The 17,078-nt window shown below is 40.5% G+C and overlaps 1 protein-coding gene across 2 annotated transcripts in view; it reads left to right on the top strand.

The window, feature by feature from the left end:
- The window catches only part of BMAL2 (basic helix-loop-helix ARNT like 2), a 69,904-nt gene that overhangs the window by 31,844 nt on the left and 20,982 nt on the right, over positions 1 to 17,078 (top strand). Inside the window, exons 11-14 of one of the 2 annotated variants that reach the window (XM_081083705.1) lie at positions 286 to 382; positions 7,452 to 7,530; positions 9,219 to 9,327; positions 10,799 to 11,829. In XM_081083705.1, the coding sequence (XP_080939831.1) occupies positions 286 to 382; positions 7,452 to 7,530; positions 9,219 to 9,327; positions 10,799 to 10,935 (422 nt within the window). In that variant the 3' untranslated portion in view covers positions 10,936 to 11,829. Of the gene's footprint in view, positions 1 to 285; positions 383 to 7,451; positions 7,531 to 9,218; positions 9,328 to 10,798; positions 11,830 to 17,078 lie in introns of those variants that run through there. The other variant, XM_081083706.1, reaches the window with a different exon arrangement.

The raw sequence follows: 17,078 nt of genomic DNA, 5'->3' as shown, positions 1-17,078 counted from the left end.
ACTAGTATTGCTCTGCCTTTAGTATCGGTATTGAAGTGGGCAGGAACTGTCTGTACTCAAAGGCTACAGGTCAGTGACTCTCTGCACATTTGATTCATACACACTTCTGAATAAACATCTTAAACCATCATGCATTATGTTGGTAATGCAAGCATGAATATTTCTAACAATTTAAGATGCGGCTAGTCTGTTCCTTTTAAAGATAGAAATATTTGAAAGAAATATATCAACCAAAGATATATACTTTTTTAAAGTTCTCAATTGAATTTTCCTTTTGTTGTTTAGAGTCCTGTGTCAGTGTGCCTGGATTGTGCACCGGCACAGTGCTTGGTGCTGGCAGTATCGGCACAGATATTGCAAATGAAGCTCTGGACTTACAAAGGTAATGTTTCATCTTTTGCAAATATTACAAGAAAAGTGATTATGCTTATAACACCAATATTCCGAAATCAATGTTTCCTCTATGCAAACAGTAACCAGTTCAACAATATAATGGAAGAGAAGATCACCTTTACGGTAGCAACAAAACAGATAAAAAGGTATTTAGATATAAATTTTACAAGAAGTATCTAGAACTTCATGGGGAAAAAAATTAAAATGCAGATGACTTGAATAACTTTCCAGATACAAGTTGTTTTTTAATAGGAAGACTCAGTATTTTAAGGATGTCAGTGTTCCCTGAACTAACCTATGAATTCAATGTGAATCCAGTCAAAATGGTTTTTTTTAGAATCCAACAAATGGTAGTAACTACATTAGAATATCCAGCAAAATTCTAAAAAAAAAAAAAATTGAGACTAAAACGATCAGATATTATATTATAAAGCTATAGTCACGAAAACATTTTGATTAATAAAAAAAATAGATTTCAGAAAATATATTAATGAAATAATAGATTTCAGAAAAGATTCAAACACATATGGAAATTTATTATATGGTAAAAGTGGCATTTCCTCCAGTAAGAGGAAATAGATTAAACTGTTAAGGGCATTATAATAACTCTGAAACCATTTGGGAAAACAAAGAAAGCTAGATCCCATTTTTATTCTTTTTTTTTTAAATAATTTTTATTTCTTGAAGTATTACAGAGTATTACATATGTCTCCTCCCCCCCCCCCCCCCACACACTCCCCCGGCCTCCACCCCCCCAGTGTCTTGTGTCCACCGGTTATTCCTCTATGCATGCATATAAGTCCTTCGGTTGATCTCTTAACCCCACCCCCCAAGCCCTCCCCAGGCTTCCCACTGTAGTTTGACAGTCTGTTCAATGCTGCTCTGCCTCTGCATCTACCCCTGTTAATCAGTCTATACTGGTCCCCATTATCTGTCCCAACCTTACTGGAGCCGTCCCAACCTCACCGGGGCCGCCCCGACCTCACCGGGGCCGCCTTGACCTCACCGGTGCCGTCCCGACCTCACCAGGGCAGTCTCGACCTCACCGGGGCCATCCCGGCCTCACTGGGGCCATCCCTACCTCACCGGGGCTGCATCGGCCTCACCGGGGCTGTCCCAACCTCACTGGGGCCGTCCCAGCCTCACTGGGGAAACACAAAGTTTGGCACTCTGTCCCCTGCCGGGCAGCTCCCCACCAGACAAAAACTCCAGGCGTTCCTGGTGGCTGAACATCCAGCACGCCTGCTCGGACTTCGCCCTCCACCAAGTGCACAGACTGCCCGTCTGCTGTCCCCCAGTGTCCCACGCGAGACTGGAACCTGTGGGCGTGCTTGTGCGTCTGCTGGTACAGCGGTTCCACATCGCAGGCCCAGCCGGCCCCGGCCCGTCCTGCCCCAAACCCGACTCTGCCCCCCGAGTGCGTCCCTCCCGGATGCAAGGAACCGAAATCTGCAGCCTGCTGGGTTGGGCTATGTACTTGGCGCCTCTGCACATCCTACTCAGTCTCAATGCTCTTCTTCCTTTCCTTCCAGTTGTAGAGCTTCCACTGGGCCAGCTTTCCCATGGTTCCGTATGATAGCTGTTTGTCCTATAGTTGGTAGTTTCCATGTTGTTGTGGGAGGCAGCACGCACAGGTCTGTACCTTACGGTGCCATCTTGGTTCTCCTGGGTCTGCTTCTTGAGTGTGTCTCCCATGGGTGCGAGGAGTTGAAGTCTGCAATTTGTTGGGTTAGGCTGCAAAAGCACAGGTGGGTCTTTTTGTGCCCCTGGCACAGCTTGGATGGGAATATAAATTGAGTAGGGCGGGGTCTCAGGGAGTCGCAGGGGCGGGGCAAATAGCAATGGCGGAGTCTCCGCGGCTCCTCTCCTCTCCCGGACATTGGGACTTCGCATGTGCGCCAGAGCCTCCCTCGCTTTCCGACCGCTACAAGGCCGTGTGCCGCCTCTCCCCGTGGGGCCTGGGGCTTCAGAGACCCGCCCCGAGCAAGCCCAGAGGATTAGACAGTTCATAAAAGCACAGGCGTTTCCTCTTGTGCCTCTGGCACAGCTTGGATGGGGATGTAAATTGAGTAGGGCGGTGTCTCAAGGAGTTGCCATGGTGGAGCAAATAGCAATGGCAGCGTCTCCACGGCCCCTCGCCTCTCCGGGATACTGGGACATCGGGACTTCGCGTCCCCCAGTGCCAGCGAGCAGCTGCGCGCCAGAGCTTCCCTTGCTTTCTGACCAATGCAAGGCTGTGCCGCCTCTCCCCGGGGGGTCTCGGGCCTCAGAGACCCACCCCGAGCAATCCGATTGAAAAAAAACCGAGCATCCAGTTGCAGCCCGCCTGGCATGCGACTGTGTACCTCTGTTTTTGGCGCCTCTGTAGCTCCTACTCAGTCTCACTGTGCTTCCTTCTCTCCTTCCAGTTGTAGAACTTCCACTGGGCCGACTTCCCCATGGTTCTGAATGGTGGTTGTTTGTCTTATAGTTGGTAGTTTCAATGATGTTGTGGGAGGCAGCCCTCACAGGTCTACTCCCTACGCCGCCATCTTCGATCTCCCCCCATTTTTATTCTTTATACTAATAGGAATTCCAAATAAATCAAAGAGTTTAAAGTAAACCAATAAAAGTATTTTAAACAGAGGTATAAATTTTGTAATCTTAGTTTGGATCATCGTACATCCAGAATTCATGAAGAAAAAATATGATAAATTATATAAAAACTCAAAACTTAGGCATAACTATAACTATTTTAACAGAGTTAAAAGAAATTATAAACTGCACATAATTGTGTATTTCATATGACAAAACAGACTAATCATTTTAATATATGAAGAGTTTATAGTATGAAGTTATTAAACTCTCTGTATATTTTATATAACTATATACTAACCTTAATCTGTACTAAACTTTATATATAGTATAAAGAATAAAGTTATTAGCCAATTTTTAAAAGTAGTCAATAATAAATAATGTTGGACAGTGGACGTGAGTAGAAACAAATACAAATGGCTAAGAAACTAAAAATTGCTCAACCCCACTCACAGTTAAAAACATATATGTACAAACTAAAAGCAGTGCCTATTTTCATTTAGAAGGCTGTCAAAGATTTGAGTGTTTGATGATATTGGTGAGAGTGTGAGAAAACAGTCACCTTAAACTGTTTGTGGGGATATATTAGTCCAGCTGCTATGGAAGGCAACTTGACTACACCTGTCCGAAATGTAAGTGTACGTAACCCTAGACTCAGCAGTTCTGCCCCAGGAGCAAATAGCCTTATACAGCCTTGCAAAGATCTATGAACAAGACTATTCATTGATGTGTTTTTTCACAGTAGTGCTTTAAATATTTAAATACTAGAGGCCTGTTGCATGAAAAGATTCGTGCAATAGGCCTTCCCTTCCCCTGGCTGCCAGCACCAGCTTTCCTCCAGCACCCTGGACCCAGGCCTTCGCTCCAGCCAGAGCCGCCTTCAAGCCCTGGCTGCTCCGGCCAGAGTCACCTTCGAAGCCCTCGCTGCTCCGGCCGCAGCCACCTTCAGTCTTCGCTCCGCCGCTTCGTGCCATATGCAAATTAACCGCCATCTTTGTTGGCAGTTAATTTGCATATCGTGCTGATTAGCCAATGGGAGGTGTAGCGAAGGTACGGTCAATTACCCTGTTTGTCTATTATTAGATAGGCTAACTTGTTATGGCATATTCATACAATGGAGTACTCCACAACTGTTGAAAATTAGGTAGCTCTATATATGCTAATATGGAAAGCTGTTTAAAGTACATAGTCAATAGAAAAAAAGAACAAGATCAGAACAAAAGGGTAGTGTGTATAATAACCCACATATATAAGGCAAAAGAAAGGTGTGTATATAGGCCCATAATTGCCCATCTAAAACTCTGGAGGCAATATAAGTTTTGAACTCAGAATTTCTTTAGATTTTAGAAAGATTGTGTTTTGGAATTAAGTTTTTAAAGAGTTTTGTGTAATACCTCCAGAGAATATCATGGGCAGCACCCCATAATCAATTAAATTATTATTTCTGCAATGAAGTATTTATAAATTAAATGGTCAGGGAGGACAGGGGAGATTAGAGATTGGGGTATATACATTAAACAAGTTTGGGAAAGAATCATGATTGAAGCTGATTGGTGGGTATATGAGATTTCATTGTATTATCTACTTTTATAGCTGTTTCAAGTTTTCCATAATAAAGCTTAAAAATATATTTTTGGAGTGAGGTTTTGTAAATACATGTAGTAAGACAGAGTGGGATAAAAAAAGAAAATAGCTTCATACCAGTCAGGTCAGGTTTTGCTGAGTTCAGATCAATTCAGATTTTGCTGCTAAATGAATTATGGAAAATCTTTCTGGTTTCCCTGTGTTTTAGATTTTGAAATTATAGAAAAGGAACTCATAGCTGGATGATATATAACAACAATACAAGTAATTTGTTCAGACAATTCAGAATTTCTCACCTCCCATAATGGGACTAGGTTTTGTGGGATGGGAAATGTAGAAGAGAGTAATTTTTGCTTTTTATTTTCTTTTTGTACAGTTTATAGTTTTAATTTTTTTAAAGTAAAAGTAGTTTAAATTGAAAAAAAATTACTAGTAAGACATTTGTCATGTCTTGATGGATCCCCTGGTTGCTTCCACCTTGTGGCTACTGTAAGTAATGATGCTGTGAATGTGGGTGTACAAATTAAGTTCTAGTCCTTGCTTTCAGTTCTTTGGGATATAGACCTAGAAGCAGAAATGCTAGATAATTTGGTAATTCTATTTAGCTTTCTGAGGAACTGCTATTATGTTTTCCATAGCAGTTTCACCATTTTACATTCTCCACCAACTGCACAAGGGTTCAAATTTCTCACCAATGCTTGTTATTTTCTGTTTGTTTGTTTTTTATAATAGTCATCCAAACAGGTGTGAAGTGGTATCTCATTGTGGTTTTGTTAGTCCAGAGCTTCATTTGTGATATCTGTTCTGATACTACCAGCATCCCTATAATTAGTGATGAGAATCTTTTCATGTGCTTATCTGCCATTTGTATATCTTTTTTGGAGAAATGTCAATTTAGGTCCTTTGCCCATTTTTCAATTGTGTTATTTATTTTTTTGTTATTATTGAGTTGTAGGAGTGATTTGTAAATATTTTCCCCAAATCTCTGGGGTGCCTTTTCACTCTGTTGATAGTGTCCTTTGATGCATAGAAGTTTTCAACTTTGATAAATTTTGACTATATCTCTTCTTTTATTACGTGTGCTTTTGGTATATCCAAGAAATCTCTGCCAAATCCAATGTCATGAAGCCTCTTCTCTATGTTGTTTGCTGACATTTTTATAGTTTTAGGTCTTACATTTGGGTCTTTGATCCATTTGGAGTTAATTTTGGTATATGGGGTAAGGTAATAGCCCAACTTCCTTCTTCAGCATGTGGATATCCCAGTTTCCCCAGCACCATTTGTTGAAAAGACTGTCCTTTCCCCCATTGAATGGTCTTAGAACCCTTGTTGAAAATCATTTGACTATATATGCTAGAAGGGCTTTTAAAAAAAATTATTTTCAGAGAGGAAGGGAGAGGGAGAGGGAGGGAGGGAGGGAGGGAGGGAGGGAGGGAGGGAGGGAGAGAGAGAGAGAGAGAGAGAGAGAGAGAGAGAGAGAGAGAGAGAGAGAGAAAGAAAGAAGAAAGAGAGAGAAACATCAGTGATGAGAGAGAATCATTGATTGGCTGCCTCCTGCACACCCCCTACTGGGGATTGAGCCTGCAACCCGGGCATGTGCCCTTGACCAGAATCGAACCTGGGACCCTTCATTCTGCAGGCTGATGCTCTATCCACTAAGCCAAAGCAGCTAGGGCTGGAAGGCCATTTTAAGAGGAGTGGAAATTAAGCCAAACATTGACAGTTGGGTACCATTAGAATGGCCAGTATGCAGTGGGGAAGGCATTTATGTATGGAGGCACTTCAGCCATTGTGTAGAGTTGGGTGGGAGAAAGCATGGTGGTTTCAGGGAACAATAAGGAGACTTCACTGAAAGAGGAATTGGGTTGCTGAGATCAATGGGGCGTTTAAGGTGAAGTCAAGCAGGGAGGGACTTAAGCAGCAGATTTCTACCCAGTGGATGAATGTGAAGGAAGCCATGCTTCAAAAGATTAATCTGGTATAGGGGGAGGGGTTGCCAAAGCCAAGTGAGCAGGTGGTGATTGAAAGCCATGAACCACAGAATGAGAAGCCAGCCACGCTCTTTACATTGGCTGTCCTGTGAAAAATCCCCAAGACAGGCCACTGGTCTGTTCTTCTGTTTTTAGACCGAATTCATTCCATTTCTGTATTAATTTCTCCCTATGTAATTTCTTGTCAACTGCCATCTTGGGAATACATAAACACATGAAGTTATGTTTATGCCATTATGTGTGTCACATAATTGAGCATTTAATAGTATATGTTACTGTCAGTTTTACACATTTAAGTCTCACTGAAGGGATTAATTATCAACATGTATGATTATATTTTTGTCATGTATATTTTGACTATATCTCTTCTTTTATTTCGTGTGCTTTTGGTATATCCAAGAAATCTCTGCCAAGTCCAATGTCATGAAGCCTCTTCTCTATGTTGTTTGCTGACAGTTTGCTGAGGATGACCTATTACAGTAAAAATATCACACATTTTCTACTTAAAGGTTGCAAAATGTTAGGAAGTCTTTCTTTACTTTCAATTCTGCTGCTTGGTTATCTTGATAAGGAACTGAGTTTTGATGTGAATGCCTGTTTTAAACTAAGTGTGTTATAGTATTCTATTATTTTGTGACGTGCTATATTAAGATAAGTAACATGATTTACTTACGGGCTTTTACCTCAGCATTTTATGTTTCTATTTACTGTGGAGTGTTTTCAGCTCTCCATAGTCAAAAACAATCTGGCACCCAACAAGTTGGTCTATTGTGAAAACTGTCATGATACTCAGTCTCATGTTCCTTCACTGTATTTTTTTTTTTATCAGATTGTGATATATTCAGAGGAGAAAATTTCCTTCTAAAAATATATAAGTACAGAAAATGTTTTATGTATCACTTTTTAAAGGTTACAGTCTTCTTCATCCTTGGGTGATTCAAGTCCAACAGATTTAATGAAAGATACTCACACTATAAACTGCAGGAATGTAAGTACAAACATAAGTGACAATATTCATGAAATAAATGAACAATAAAATTTGCTCCTTGTGGATGATTTCTCCTGAGAAAGGAAGCCATCTTAAAAAATAAATGAACCCTTTTCTAGCTAGTCCGTGGTTTAATAGGCCATGTAGAGTAGTGGTTCAGAGTGAAGTTGCTGGAACCATATGATCTGGGTCCAAAGTTGTGACTCAGACACTTACTGCTGCTTAACCCCAGGTCGGTTTTTTAAACTCTGTGCCTTGATTTCCTCTTTTGTAAAACTGGAATAATAATGGCACCAATTTCTTGGGATGGTGTATGAATTAAGTGATTAAGTATGAAAACAAGCAAAAGCTTAACAGTGTCTGATACACAGCATGTGCTCAGAAAAGGGTAGCTGTTATTACTGCTGTTATTCCAATTCAGCGGATTAAGTGGACACCTTTTGGTCTGTAACAAAGTTTAATATAAGCTACAAGATAAGAATAACACATTAATTCAATTCAATAAATACTAGCTATTTGAAGTGCATTGCGGCATATACAAAAGTGACTAAACGTAGTGCTAATATCTGGAAAACTCACATAGAGCATAATTCTAATGTAGCTCTGACAACAAAAGGCCCTAAAGGAGGTCTATAAATGAAGTGGTATACAAATATATAGAAAAATTAAATCTGACCAAGGGCAAAAGGGAACTTGCAAATGTATTTTAACATAAAATATTATAAGTCTTTTGGGCTAGTGTTTTTTAATTTTACTCATACATTTAGCAAATGTTTATTGGGTACTCATTTTGTGCCAAGCTATATGTTAGAAACAGGTTAAGTCATTGTAACAAAAATCGCCAAGTAGTGTACATTATATAGGCGTTCTGTAGATATAGATAAAGTACCTCAACTTAAGACAGTATAGGTAAACTAGAGGCTCAATGCACGAAAATTCATGCAAGATTAGGCCTTCCTTCCCCCTACTGCTGGCACCAGCTCCCCTCGGGCACCCGGGACTCTGGATGGCTTCCCTCAGGCTGCCCGCAGGCACCGGGACCTGGGCTGGCTTCCCTCCAGCCCTGGCTTGGTCAGGAAGGACATCCGGAATGACGTCCAGAAGACGTCCGGTCTAGTTAGCATATTACCCTTTTATTATTATAGATGACTTTCTTTTTGATACACTACATTGTACATTAGATTGTTTGACCTGTAACTCTGTAACAGGATGATAACTTTCTGGTCAAAACCTCTAGTTTAATCCATTCTCCACTCCAAAGCACTATTTCCCTTTGTGGTATCTAATGGGATATGGTTTTGTCATCATTTTTTTTAAAAAAATAACTGACTCAGAGCACTGTGGTCAAGAACTTTCCCATCTCACGCTTTTCTTATAGTACAGACATTCATTCAGTTGTGGTTATGAAGAATGTGGGCTTTGGAGTCAGGAAAACGGGGTAGAATTATGCCTCTAACACTTGGGCACGAATATTAGCCTCTTTAGGCCTCAGATTCCTGATCCATAAAACAGTTCCCTCACAACATTTTTTAAGTGAAATGGGATGATGCACGTGGGGTGCTTAGGCACAGAGTACTCAGTCAGTGCAGCCCACCAGGGGCCACGCTGCTAGAGGCCCCTGTCCGATAACTGCAAAGAAGTACTTCAGTCAAGTAGGAACCTTACTACTTACTACTCTGTCTTTCCAGATGTCAAATAAGGAGTTGATTCCACTAAATCTGTCTGAAATAGGGGAGCTAGAAGCCACAAGGCAAAACCACAGCACTGTTGCTCCCCACAGTCATGAACCACTCCTAGGTAAGTTTTCTTTGACATCTGCCCACCATTTTGTTTTTCCAAAAACTCCTCCTTAATCACTATATTTTCAGGCATAGGAGATTTCTAGAGAAGCAAACAAGGCCAAAACCAAGATTTTTCCATTCAAAATCCTAAACGCAGTAACCGTACTCTTGATGTTAAAATGTATGTTACTTAATGCACCTGTCATTGAATATTCAGTTATCAACAAAATCCAAGGTATTGTTCCTACATGCAATGTAAATAAAACTAAGGTATTTCTATCCAGGAAAAAGTGTCCACTCTCAGGAATTCAAGAATTTTTAAAGGGTACCAGTGGTAAAAGTTTAAGATGCAATTATTCATTCTATGTTTATACAAAGTTCACATCAGGTAAATTCAAGTGACACTGTTTCATACTCCCCATAACTGACATTAATCTACTGAAATTTTATGTTAATGAAAATCAAAGAACTTAAAGAATCTGGGTATCAACTGTGCACAGAACCACTTATTAATCACCTCAAGTTCTATTGTACTTCGAAAGACATCTAGAAAACTTTGGTTAACCTGCAGCTGTGTTTTAACCCTTAATTTCTAGAACCTTGTCCTTATGTCTAACTTAAAGCTCATTTCCATGGTAACTCCTTAGGTCCTTTTTTTCAATAAAAAAATCTGGTTACTCCCCTTTTATAAGAATACTAGAGGCCCGGTGCACAAAAATCCATGTACTGGGGTGGGGGTGGGGGGTGTCCCCGGGGGGATCAGGCCTAAGCTGGCAGTCAGACATCCCTCTGGCAGCTCGGGTGCCCTTGGGGGATGTCCGACTAACAGTTTAGGCCCACTCCCCGCAGTCGGACATCCTTAGCACTGCCCAGCTTGTGGCTAAGCAGAGTTCCCCCTGTGGGAGCACACTGACCACCAGGGGGCAGCTCCTGTGTTGAGCATCTGCCCCCTGGTGGTCAGTGCACGTCATAGTGGCTGGTCGTTCCCAGTCGTTCTGCCTTTAGGGTCAGTTTGCATATTACCCTTTTATTATATAGGATTAAGGCTTTATATTCCCCTTTGCTATAGCCTTCTCATTTTTTGGATTAAACAAGCAAAGTTTTTTTTTCCCCACAAAGCAGGTTAAAATTAAATTTCTTCTTTGCACACAAGCACGTACACATACACCGCTGTGCAAGCAAACCTCAGCCTCTAGCTTCCAGTTGTCTGGGAGTCTGTACCTATTCAGGCTCTTATTTTCTATTAAAAAACTCATGCACTAGCTCACTTACATGTATCAAGTGAATTATGTCCAATTTATCTGACAGCTAATTGTTATAAAAATAGGTGACCCATTAACAAATTTATCTGGCTTCTGCAATTTAAGACCTATAGTCTGCCCTCAAAAAATGCAGTGTATGGCATTCTACCTGTGCTTTGCCTTTTTGATACTAATCATTTTTAACCTTCAAATGTACTTACACGGGCCTGTATTTTTATTCTATAGGCGGTGGTGCCCAGCTGGATTTTGATACCCTGTGGGACAATGACGACACAGCCATAGCTGCCTTTATGAATTACTTAGAAGTACAGGGGGGCCTGGGGGAACCCGATGACTTCAGCGACATCCCCTGGACCCTTTAGCATTTGACTTTTAACTCCAAACATGGGAAATGTTTTACAGCATTTCCTTTACAAAAAAACTGTATGTTCTTCTGTACTGTATCGATCCCCTTTTTATCCTTTATTCTTATGAAGGTTCTACCAATTTTTATATATTTGCACCTATTTCACAGGTGTCTGGGGAAATGTGATGTTTTTCTTCAAATAGAACTGCTCGGGATTTCCTACAGACGCCTTTACTCAGCCAACTGGTTTTAAACCCACTAGCTGCTATTTTTTGCTAAAATATTTCTGACTAAGAGTATCACATACATCTTGCTTTGGTTTTGTTTTTATTTTTTTGATGCAGTTTTTTTGAGTTTGAGAATTTAATATGTTGGCATTGGGGGGAGGGGTCTTAGATTCATTTAATTGACTTATAATAGTAGATTTGTATAATTTGGAACATTTCCATTTCTTGTATATTTCCTTAATTGAGGACAGGGCTTATGTATTTTTTAAGAAAACAGTGAGTACTTGAACATTTAAAGGGACAATGCAATTGATAGTCATGATCACAGTGACTACTATGTTTAGTGTTTGTAGACTTGGACAAGCACAGAGCCAGGATATTAATGCCCAGTTGAGCACTTTGAGGTGGATGTTAAATGAGATGATTTTTATTTAAAACTCAGAAAAAGAAAAGTTGAGACACTTTCAACTTTGCTTACAGAACAGGAAAGATTCTGGGCCCCAGATGTTGGTGATTAATTTTTGCATATTTAATCTTAATGTAACCACTCAAGATATACAGATAGAACAGGTTTTCTATGTTGAAATGGTATGTAGTAACTGATTATCTTAGAGGAAGGAACAGGCCCAGGCAGATTAAATGTTTTGTGTAAACACAATTAAATTTATGTATTTTTTATTGTGTACTGTGTATAAACCAGTTTCTTTTTACATACTTGGGAAAGCAGTGGGCTCACTGGTTAAATGATTAATTAACTGATCCCAAGAACTAGTCGTGGCCTTAAAGATTATTAAACAGTTAGAGTTACTATTGCATGTAACCGAAGGCAGTTATATACATGGTAATTACCTGAAAACTATGAGGCAATGAGAAAGAATTTAAAAACCAATTTTCTAGCTATAAGTAAAAATTTGGAGAGCATTAATCCAGAGGTGGCTCAAATCGAGTGGAAGAATTAAGAATGTTTAAAGCACTATAGGTACATCTACCATTTTGAAGATCACATTTCTATATCACCTTACATTTTAAGAGCTCTTTCTAGTTTACCAAGTAAGCTCCCATATATTGTCCCTTGTGCCCCACACATGAAAGTAAGATAGGCTGGGAACCTGGTGGGGAAACCCTGAGGCTCAAGTGTGGGGGTTCAAATCCAGTTTTCTTTCTCTAGATGGTTCTATCCCTTTCCAACTGGCTGCCCTGAGCCTCTCACCATAACAAAGCATCATTTTGATCTGGTCCATTTCTTTCGCTGTGAGTACTAGATTGAACTTTTGTCAGGTGTGCCAATGGCAAACATACCGACAGGCATTAACCAAAAGCAGATGTTCCCTTCAAGCGTCATGACTGCAGTGGCTCTGTGGACAAGGGCGTATTGGTACATTATCCTCTTGACCTGACCCAATGCTCCAGACGTGTCAGAGGGTTGGCACCACTCCTGGACTTGAGACAGCCAGGTTTAGAATAAGCCCAAGAAACCCTATGAGATGGGGGGAGATTGGTTTGAAGTAGCCCAAGCACGATTTGTTAAGTCTGAGGAAGCATGAATGATCACATCTGTTCTCTTAAGTTGTGCAGATGGACTTGCCTTACAAACTTAACACTTTAGCCGTCTGAACTCTGGCAGGTTAGCCTTGGCCTGCAGAGTTGGCCTAAGCCATGGGTTGCAGGATAGGTCATTGTGGCTGGATGGCCTCAAAAGCAGATGGGACAAACCATGATGCAAGGATCTGAGAGGCAGAGTTTCTAGAGGACTTATTCCATAGACCAGTTGGCAGATAGCCAGTTGGATGCTTTGATCCTTTAAAACCCACTCTGATGTTTTTCTGTAGATCTTCTTGCCCTGGACCCAGAATCCAACCCACATGTATGATACTATATAGCTCTCTCAAGTTTAGTGGGGTTTTTTTCAAAACCCATTCTGTTTGCATTTGATTGCTATTACGAGTGGCAGATGTTTATATGTCTTACTCAATATTTCTTTGTCTCCTACCAATTTCTTGAATCTTGGTTGAAAATCTCTATACATTGGATGAAAGCAGTGTATTGTGTGTGTGTGTGTGTGTGTATGTGTGTGTGTGTGTCCCTCCTAAGAATTACCGACAGTGAAGTAGTGAGGGGGGGAGTGCCTAGAGTCAGAAGAGCCCACTCAGCCTAAATTTAGCTATGTGATTGCAAGTAAGCCATTTAAACTCTCTGTACCTCAGTTTCCTCGTTTGTGACAAGAGATTTGATCTCCGAGTTTACTTCCAGTTCTGATTCTGAGATTCTGATCCTTAGGACTTGAGCATTAGGGTCAGACTTAGAACTGTGTGGTCCCGTGTGATAGGCACCTACATGTGGCTCCTGAGCACTTTAAATGTAGATTTCAATTGAGATGGGCTGTAAATGTAAATTTCATAGCATACTTCAAACAGCATAAAAAGAAATATAAAATATATTAACAATTTTATATGGATTCCATGTTCAAATCATATTTTGGATATACTGAATTTAATAAAACATTAAATTTTTACTTTTGACTTTTCTAATGTGGCTATTAGAAAATTTTAAATTTCACATGTGCCACACATTATATTTCTATTGGATGGCTCTGCTCTATAACATTTTATTAAGTGAATATTATTGAAATAGACCAAAGGTTATACCATGAATATGATTATTTACCTCTAAATGCTGTGGTTTAAAAAAAATTGCGTATTTATCCTTGATTTAGTATAAATAACTGAATCTCTATCCATGTATCACATTTAAAACTTTAAAAACTGGTAAACTTGAAAATTTGATCAGATATTTCATTACAGGATGATAGCCTGAAATCGAATCAAATAAAAACTTGAGATATATGTTGACACTGTATGGTAGTAACTAAATTTGGAAATCCATTGAGAAATCAGAAGGCAAACAGAACAGTACAGACCAGACTTTTGGTGAGTAAATGGGATTAAAGTATTTAATTACAGTGTTACCTTGGGGAAAGGCTGTATTTATGAGTTGTGTTCTCTGAGGAATCTCTGTAGAGTCAGGGGCACAGGGAAATGAAATAGCCACTATCTAGTTGCTGGACCATCTTTGGTGGTGCCATGTCAGGTCCCGCTCTAAAGAGGTCTGAGCCACTCAAGCAGGTCATTGTTGGGCTCTAGAACTGGAGATTCAGATATGCCAAGCAGGGTCTCATGGGCAGAGCAAGGCTGACAGCTAGGAAAATCAGAAGCCATAAAGAAAAACTGCTAAGCGGCCACTAGGTGTCACTTTTCCATTTCTAGAGTGCTTTGTTTTCATTAGGTTAATTTTTCCAAGTACCAAGGGGCTTAGGAGAGGCATTTATGTCTTTTGTGTCTGGAATACGTCTGCCTCTCTGGTATGAGTTATTTCATGAGAAATGCTTGTTTAGAGAAGATTCTTCCCACATAATATAAGGACTCTGGTTCAGGGAGCTTTCCAGATGTGGCCCTGGTAAAACGCTGGCCTTAGAAAGAAAACGCATCCAACCTAGAATATGCTTTCTGAACTCATGTGAGAGTGTATGGTATGTGTGTTACTGCTCATACATTCTTGAGCTTAGGTTTGTCTTTTATACTGTTTTTAGCTTTTTTCCAGTTCACTCGTGCTTCTCTGTATATTGGTATTTTTAAAATTTTGTAGTCAATAATGAAAAGAGTGAAATTAAACTATATTTTATAACAATTACTAGCTTGGAGTTTTTTATTTGAGATATTCAAGTTCCTTAACTGCCTTTATACAGTGGAAACAGACTCCATTGTTCTCAAGGAGGTACACTATATATACAAGTGTGGGTGTGTTCATCAGGCTATGCTAACTGCTAAACAACTCTAAAATATCAGTGGCTTCCCCAGTCAACTTCCTTCTGCTCACATCTCAGTCCAGTGTAACCAGTGCTGTCTCTCTATCTCCTTCTCCCTCCCTGCCTCTTCCTCTTTCCATCCCAGCTTTGCTTTCCCCTAAACTGGTTTTATCCTCGGGGGGGGGGGGGGGGGGGGCGGGGACCTTCTTCCCCATAATGACATTCAGAAGCTCCCAGCACATAATTGCTCTTTTACCTGGCAGTCTCAGTGCAAAGAGCTTTTTTGTTTCCTAGTAATTCACAAAGATGTGCACTGATTGGGCCTCTGGGTTAACTTGGGTCACGTGGACCGTCTTGTGGTCAGCAGGCTAGAAAGTACAGATTGGCCAGGCTTTGGTCACATGCCCACACCTGGATTTAAAGGCATCCTCGAAAGGGAAATCATGTGAAAAATAGCCAACTCCCTGACAGCCTAGGGCCAGAGGAAGGCATGGTGATGGAAACTTGCAATGCGTCATAGTTGATGATTTCCTAAGGTTGTGGACTTAGGTATGTGAGTCTCTAGTCTTTTTGTTTTTGATTGTTTTATGTGGAGGTGGAGAGGAGTAGCAAGTTATATCACACGTTTTTAACTGTGGGCACCTTTTCTGTGTAATATCTAGTCCAGGGGTGGGCAAACTTTTTGACTCGAGGGCCACAATGGGTTCTTAAACTGGACCGGAGGGCCGGAACAAAAGCATGGATGGAGTGTTTGTGTGAACTAATATAAATTCAAAGTAAACATCATTACATAAAAGTGTATGGTCTTTTTTTTCAATAGTTTTATTCATTTCAAACGGGCCGTATCCGGCCCGCGGGCCATAGTTTGCCCACGGCTGACTAGTCAGTAGTCACCTTGAAGGACTCTCCATTGCGTGAGGTAAGTATGCGTAGAGAGAGTCAGTAAAAAGTTGTCTTAAATCCTGTCTAGCTATGTGTTTCTGGCATTTGATTTATAGGTCTCTGAAAAATGTTACTTTATTTTGGAATTTGGTCTCCATGAATTGTTTACATTTTAATAGTTAGAAAACAAGAATGTTTTAAGACTATTATTACCACAGCTTCAAACTAGGAGTGAAAATTTCAAGAGCGTGAGGAGAAAGGAAATTCTACAACACTGTCCTATTTTCTGTGATTATGGTAAACCAGAATGATTAAAAATGAATGAATGAGTAAACAAAAAGGATGATGCCATTGTTAATGGATATCTAATAGTACCTTATACAAATGGGGAACATGGCCACTCAGGCTCACCACGTAGAGCTTGACTGTTATTTTAACTCTAGATTTTAATGTGTTTATATAGATACAGTTTTGGTGAGCATTTATTAAGTGGGTCCTTTTCAGCAGATCATAGGTAATAAATCAAGTCATTAAAAATCAAAGCAGCAGTTGCTGGGAACATGCAAGGTTGCAAAACAGCGTCTGGCTTGATGTTTTTCCTTCTAAGATGTGTGTTCACAGGAATACCTGTTAGAACAACTAAATCCAGCTTTTCTCTAACAGAGTAACATACTATATAGTGTGGAAACATACAGAGCCAATTTCTTAAATATAACCTAACCTGGAAACAGAACTCGTCAAAATAAATGTACAAGACTGTCAAATTGCGGTGGGAAGGCTGGGGAGTGTTGGGGAAGGGGGGTAAGAGATCAACCGAAGGACTCGTATGCATGCATATAAGCACAACCAGTGGACACAGACGCTGGGGGGTGGGATGAGGGCATGTGACAGGGGGCAGGGAAGGCTGGGGGAAGGTCAGTGGGGAAAAAAAGGAGATGTATGTACTACTATGTGTAATACTTTAAACAATAAAAAAAATAAATGTGCAAGTGCACAGTGGTTCTCCATATGTGATCCCAGGAAACATAACATCACTTACAGGAGCTTGTCAGAAATGCTGATCCTTGGGCCTCACCCAGGGTCTACTGATTTAGAGACACTGGGGTGGGCCCAGCAGTCTGAAGTTTACCAAGTCCTCCAGGTGATTCTGATACATGCTAAGGTGGGAGACTGTTGCTCTGGTTTTCGTCTGCTGTTAATTTGGCCTCTCACCCAAACATGGTGAGGCTTCTCATTCTGTGTCATCTT

The sequence above is a fragment of the Myotis nattereri genome (assembly GCF_964212035.1).
Source record: "Myotis nattereri genome assembly, chromosome: 2".
NCBI classification, from domain to species: Eukaryota; Metazoa; Chordata; class Mammalia; order Chiroptera; family Vespertilionidae; genus Myotis; species Myotis nattereri.
This window is presented reverse-complemented; position numbering and strand designations above follow the sequence as displayed.